The 6123-nt window shown below is 51.8% G+C and overlaps 1 protein-coding gene across 1 annotated transcript; it reads right to left on the bottom strand.

Annotated features, from left to right (window-relative positions):
- Positions 1-3859: 3859 nt before the first annotated feature.
- On the bottom strand, positions 3860-6027 carry EAH_00059870 (hypothetical protein; the record flags this gene model as incomplete). The annotated part of the gene is made up of 2 exons (XM_013393537.1): positions 3860-4318; positions 4504-6027. 2 exons carry the CDS (start codon positions 6025-6027, stop codon positions 3860-3862), a joined length of 1983 nt encoding a protein of 660 aa, XP_013248991.1.
- Positions 6028-6123: the final 96 nt, after the last annotated feature.

Raw genomic sequence — 6123 nt, 5'->3', positions numbered from 1 at the left:
CCGCTAACGCTGTAGCACCTGTTTGGCATGCGAACGCTATCTATACCTTCTCAGGCTTGTTGTACGCTATGTGTAGACTCTTGCTTGTGTGTTCTTTTATCTGTACTGCTCAGATGGGCCTCCCCCGCCGTACGAAGCCTCTCCCCATGTGCCGGAGGTAAGGTTATATTTTTCTCTTCAACTGTAAGGAGGTTTCCCTCAAACGGGGCGGGCAACATTCGATATGCGTTTTGTATGTGGACTTGCGGATCTGTTGTGTGCGCCCAGCCAGGATTTCCAATGCAAGTTGAAGCCTTAAAGGGGGCAAACATTCCTTTATCAGTAGGCTGACCGGACGGAAATGCGTGCAGCACAGTTGCTCTTGCTGTAAGAAGAGGATTGCTAAGATATCTGCTTGATTTCAGCATAGAGTGCGTTTGCATTGATCCGTTTCAGCGGGGACTTACTAATGCTTGTGGTGCCTTTTCCATGGAGAACGTCATCTGCATAGCAGAGGGCCGCCGGCCTAATTATGGGATGGCAGATGCACAGCGAGTTAAACTTCGCATGGTGAGTCGTGCCAACTTCACGATGGCTTTAACTGTTGCCAGAAGGAGCTTGTGGAAGCATCAAGAACTTATCCTTGTTGCCAGCAGCAGCAGCAAAATTACTCCACGCACAAGTTTGTCCGTAGCATTTACTCAGTGGATCAGCGAGTTGTGATTTATTTTTGCTGCATCCCGTACTTAAGCGCTTGCTATGGACGTATATCTTGAATATTTGACTTCGCCTTCGTGTATCGCCTGTTTGGCAGTTAATGGAGGTACTGGGTGGCCTGTGGGATCGCCCTTTGGTCAATGGAGAACTACGCGAAGCTTATGGTGGATTGGAGGAATAAAGCAGCAGCGGAAATTGCTAGAGATCCTACAGAATGTTGGCATCGAGCGCATTGCTGCAAGTTGCATCTAAGGATGCGCTGTGCAGGCTACAAAATATTCCTGCTAATTTCCCTTCTGCTGCAGAGAACGCCCAGCCTAGCATGGGAGCATTTTCAAGGTAGCTTTAGCCTACAGAGGCACCGGTGGCACTGGGAGCTAATCCGGTGTATGCAAAGAAGCAGAAGTCTACGTACAGTGAAGTTTATTTTTGTTTGTGCCAACGAACTAAATTGGCTTTTCTTTGTGATGAGCTTCTCACCGAGGCCGACGTGCTTGAGTTTGGCTTTTGAACAGATTGTGGAAGTACGCTCTCTACCAGGGCCAGCAGGCCTTCTGCTGGCCTTAGTTGCAACGGAAATTCAGCTATCCAATTTAGTTTTAGGCATTGAAAGGTGTGGTTCAAATGGGTAGTAGGTGAGCCATAGAGTAAAGAACCCTCGAATATATGAGCAAATTAGTGAGTACTGCTTTTTTTGCTAGCTTCAACATATATAGGTCATTGCCTGCACATCCTTCGCGCTTCAATGAATAAGTGGTGCTATTCATACTCTCGAATAGATGAGCAAATTAGTGAATACTGCTTCTTTTGCTAGCTTCAGCATATATAGGTCATTGCCTGCACATCCTTCGCGCTTCAATGAATAAGTGGTGCTATTCATACACGCTACTGCGTAGGCATCCAAGAGAAATTCTGTCAAGTGTCCAACTCAGCACCAGGCATCCCATCCCGTTCTTCGCCCCTCAGGTATTCCTGCAGTCTCCAGATGGGTCGGTCAACTGTAAACAGTCAAAATATACGCCTGCATTCTGGTGTTCTTTTTGCGGTTTGGGGGGTATTGACGGCAAGCATCTTTGCCCCTTTGAGCGTGCCCGAACACCTGCGACATGAGCTTTTCTAGTTTGTCCAATTTCACAGTACACATGCGGTAAGCGCTGCCAGGTGACTCCCTCAGCAGAAGGAATCGCTAACGCCGCACATGCATAGTAGAACAAAACAACGGGGCAGCCATTCACAGGTGTTAGCTTACGGACAGGGGCTTGGATGGCTCTAATGAGTAGTGGTGCTACCGAATAGTAGGTGCATGCAGGACTTTAGCGCAGCATTTGCTCAAAAGGAAGAGGATTTAGGTCGTCCTTGTTATCTGAGAATCCTTCATAGGGCGCAAAGAACACTTAGAAAGTAATGAGAGAGGTCTGAACCCCTCCCGTAGAGGGAGGCGCACTCGCCGTCTACTCAAGAAAGCGGTCCAGGAAAACCCATAGAGCGGTCAAAAAGAAGAGATGGGCACTGAATGCCTAAAGTCTTTATTTGCGGTGGTAGCTGTGCGCACCCGTATGCAAATCCACCTTGTGCCGATCGGAGTGGATCGCTTTTCATACTTTGTGCACTGCTTGCCACGTGCGCGTAACCGAGTTTGTTGCTCATGGGCTTGACTATCTGTCGCTTGACTTCCTTTCATACCCCCAGCGGTTCTTCTACCTCTACACACCGCTCGTTTCAGTACCTCATCTTCTTCGCACCAGTGCTTGCGCAGGATCTTGTTGCTTCAAGCAATCTGCAGCTCTCTGTTGCACGATTGGAATGCACCCTTCCCTCAGGCGTGCTGCATACAGTCCCCGGACAATGCCGAAAGAGGCTAACTTTGCTAACTGCCGCTGCAACATAGGTGACGCGCAGGTGGCTGTAGCCGCGCAGAATCTCACTAGACTGTGCAATTTCTTGTGAAATTGCCAGTATGTTGCTTGTGGAAGTGATGATATTGTTGTGGCCACTGAGCTGCTCCTGGCGAAAAATGGGGCTAAAAAGGAGCGACTACATGCAATGCAATGCTGGCTTCTGAAAACTGCTGTCTCGACTCCTCGGTTTGGCTCCAGAGCAGCATTATGTTGTAGAGGGCCGCACTACACATCGGCTATGCTGCTCAGGAACGAATTCCTTGGGGCGGCGAACGTCCATCAAAAACTCACAAAAATCAAGCTGTTGCTCCTCATGCTCCCCCTGAAGCAACCGGTTGGTTTCGCAGGCAGGCTGCTGCTGGAACGGAGGCTGCTGTGCCATCTTTTAGAACAGCAGTCCTGCTGCTATTGGAGAACTGTTGTTGCACCAATTGGACTATTGCTGCTGGTGAACGTGTAGTCCTCAAGTGGCACCGAATGGCGCGCAAATGCGAAGTCTGGCGCATGCTCAGTGACATGCATCTCGGGTTGTGTGAAAATGGACCATGAAAACTCCAAATGGCCAAAATGAGATCGTGCGACCCCTGCTAGCCAAAACGCTAGCCAATGACTGTGCAGGCAGCCTTGCAAGAAGGCAGGTAGGCGGCAGAAATTTGGTTGGGAATGGTCAATCCCAGTCCGGTAATGCATCGGATGTCAGGTATTCCCTGATGGTACTGCACCAGTTGATGCTGCATCATCTGCTGATTGTTTTCCCCTGCGAAATCCCTGGCGAATACACTAGACACATAGCAGCGAATGTGTGAGGATCGTCCTCACAGCTCGAGAGCCGCCGTGCCTCTCTGAACTGTACCTCGTCGTCTGACACCTCCCACTCAACTCCATACTTGAAATACATGATCCCAATCGTCCCCATGGGCCTCCTTTTGAGACCCTACAGCAGTACCGCTATGGCCATTGCTGCTGCTTAGGTTGCCGGTACTGTGCTGCCGAAGGAAGGGAAATAACTGCCTCTGCTCTTGGCTATTGCAGAGACTATCTGGATCACCGTTGCGCAACAGCACATATTGTTTGCCCACTTGCCACTGCAGCCTTGTGTACAGTTGGTACGCATCCTGTGGCTCGCCTGATCAAGTCCCTTTACGCTGCACTTGCTCTTGCTTCTGTGTGAGGATCGTTGCAAAGACGCCGTTGGTTTGCGGCCGCTGAAATGACTCGCGTGCAGCTGCTGCTGTCGCTGCTGTCGCCGCTATTGCGGGGGACCCTCAATTCGGAATGGCCAGCCACTGCATTCTCTGCAGTTGCATGACGCCCTGCTGCTGCTGCTGCTCTTCTGTGACTAGGTCCTCATGTGATACAGCTGGGAAGAAGAGCGGAGGTTGGTTCTGCTGCTGCTGCTGTTGCTGATGTTGCTGCTGTCGCGGCAGCATGACCTGGTGTTGCTGATCAGAGCCAGGTATCAGGAGCGTGCGTTGTTGTTGTTCCCAACTTTGCGATTGTTGGAGGCCTACGCCCAGACAGGTTGCACCTGCCAAGCGCAATCTGGCACCTTGCTGTTGTCCCACAATCTTCTGTGCATTCTGCTGATGCCTGTCATGCTGAACCTGGAGCTGCTGACGCTGAAGATGCTGGTGCAGCGCGATAACATTTTGTTGATGCGGCTGCCGCTGCTGCTGGGATGCATTCGTGACGACACCAGGTCCCCAGAAAGAGTGTTCATCTCCCTGCAAAGGAGAGCAAAAAAAGGGAATATAGGGAGTGGTTGAATTCTATGGTGCGTTTCCCGTCCACGTACCAAATTCAACAGTATCACACTAACACCGGCAAGCAGTCAAGTGAATATTCATGATACAAAAAACCCGAAATGCACAGGGAAAGTTGGTGCGCAAGGGACGACCTGATGATGCACCGCCGCCTCGGTGAATCCACTAGGCGTCCAAAGCTGGTGGAGCTGCTGCTGCTGTAGCGGAAGCCGTTCTTTGATCTCAGGCAACGAGGCAACTGTAGTTAAGGAGCATTCAGCTTCGCTGTACACGAGCTCCTGCGCCTGCTGCTGTGGTTGCTGTTCTTGTGGCTGCACTTCTTGCGCCTGGTGCCGTTGCTGCTGTAATTCGCCGCATACAATACCTGCAGGAGGCGCTGTGCTCTCTGTACAGGGGTTCTGTTGCTGCTGCTGAGTCTGTCGCCAGTTTCCCGCTGCTGGAAATTTGGCACAAGGTCCTCTCCCTGCAGCAGCGGAAGCTAACTCTAGTGGCCCTGCGCGTTGCTGCTGCTGTTGCAGTTCCTCCTGGCGCATCTGCTCCACTTCGTGCAGCTGTTGCAGTTGTTGGAGTTGATGTAGGTGCTGTACGTGCTGCTGCTGCTGCTGTTGTGGCTGCAGTTGGTGCATCGGGCGCATGTCCATCCACACCCCCTGAGCCAGGCGAAGGAAGTCGTTCCCAGGTCCTCGTGCCTCGTGCTGCTGTTGCTGGTGTAGATGAAACATTTGTTCCTCCGCTGCTGAAGTGCTGGAGAGAATCCGTAGCTGTTCCTGCTGGTGCATCTGGAGTCTCTCCTTTGGCAGGTGCCTTTGCTGGTTGGACGAAGTCCGCCGGCCCCCAAGAGGAACAGCAGCGATTGCGGATGCTCCTCCAGTGTGAGATACTGATGCGGCATTTGTTGCTACTGAGCGTGTAGCCAGCAAGCGCTCGTCGGCTTGTCCCTGGCAGACAGATGTTGAAGTCAGCTGACCGCACAGGGCCTGCTGTTGCTGCGCCTGTTGCTGCTGTGTCATGCGAGTCAACTGTCCCCTTCGCTGTTGTTGCCGGCTTGAGCGCGATGTTTTTGGAGTCTGTTGCTGCTGCTGCTTATTGTGCTGCTGTTTCTGTTGCTGCTCAGCCACAGAGCCACAGAGCTTGAATTGCTGCTGGTCGTGACCCTGCCGCCCTTCCCCGGGGTCAATGCTCAACAGGTTTAGCTGATGCAGCACTTGTTCCTGCTGGGCTTTTACGCTAGGCTTCGTTACCTCTGTTGACTTGTTTGCCCCTCCTTCCAACTCCAACTCCACTGGTGCAGAGGTAGCCACTGCTTCCCCATCCGCAGCAATTACAGTTGGGTGTATCACCGCTGGGTGCGTGAGGGGCTTTCCGTTAACCCACAGAGGGACTCCCAGCCGGCCAAGAGACTCCAGCAAGGCTGCTTTCTTCGCAAGGGATCTGTTTTCGATGTGCGCAATGACGCAAGTCTCTGTGAGCTTCTTTTGCTGGTCTCTGGCTGCTGGGATCCCGCTGCGTAAGTGAGCCTCCCAAACTCCCGGCAAGAGCTGCGGTGCAATACAATGACGACAGAGAGCTCCGGAAGGCGTCTTCAGAATAGGGCGAGTCCCAATACTGTAGTGACGGAAACGAGGGTCTATCTGCGCCATACACAAGTTCCACATTCGAAACCTTTTCATATTGAATATGCATGCTTGGCGAGCTGGAGGTTGGCAAAGCTTTATAGGTATTAAGTCTCTTTTTGCGTCGGCATGCTTCTTGCCATAAACAGATAT

This window comes from Eimeria acervulina, genomic scaffold (genome assembly GCF_000499425.1).
Source record: "Eimeria acervulina Houghton genomic scaffold, Eah_scaff1446, whole genome shotgun sequence".
Classification (NCBI taxonomy): domain Eukaryota; phylum Apicomplexa; class Conoidasida; order Eucoccidiorida; family Eimeriidae; genus Eimeria; species Eimeria acervulina.
Note: the sequence above shows the minus strand (reverse complement) of the source record. Positions and strands in the feature narration are given on the sequence as shown.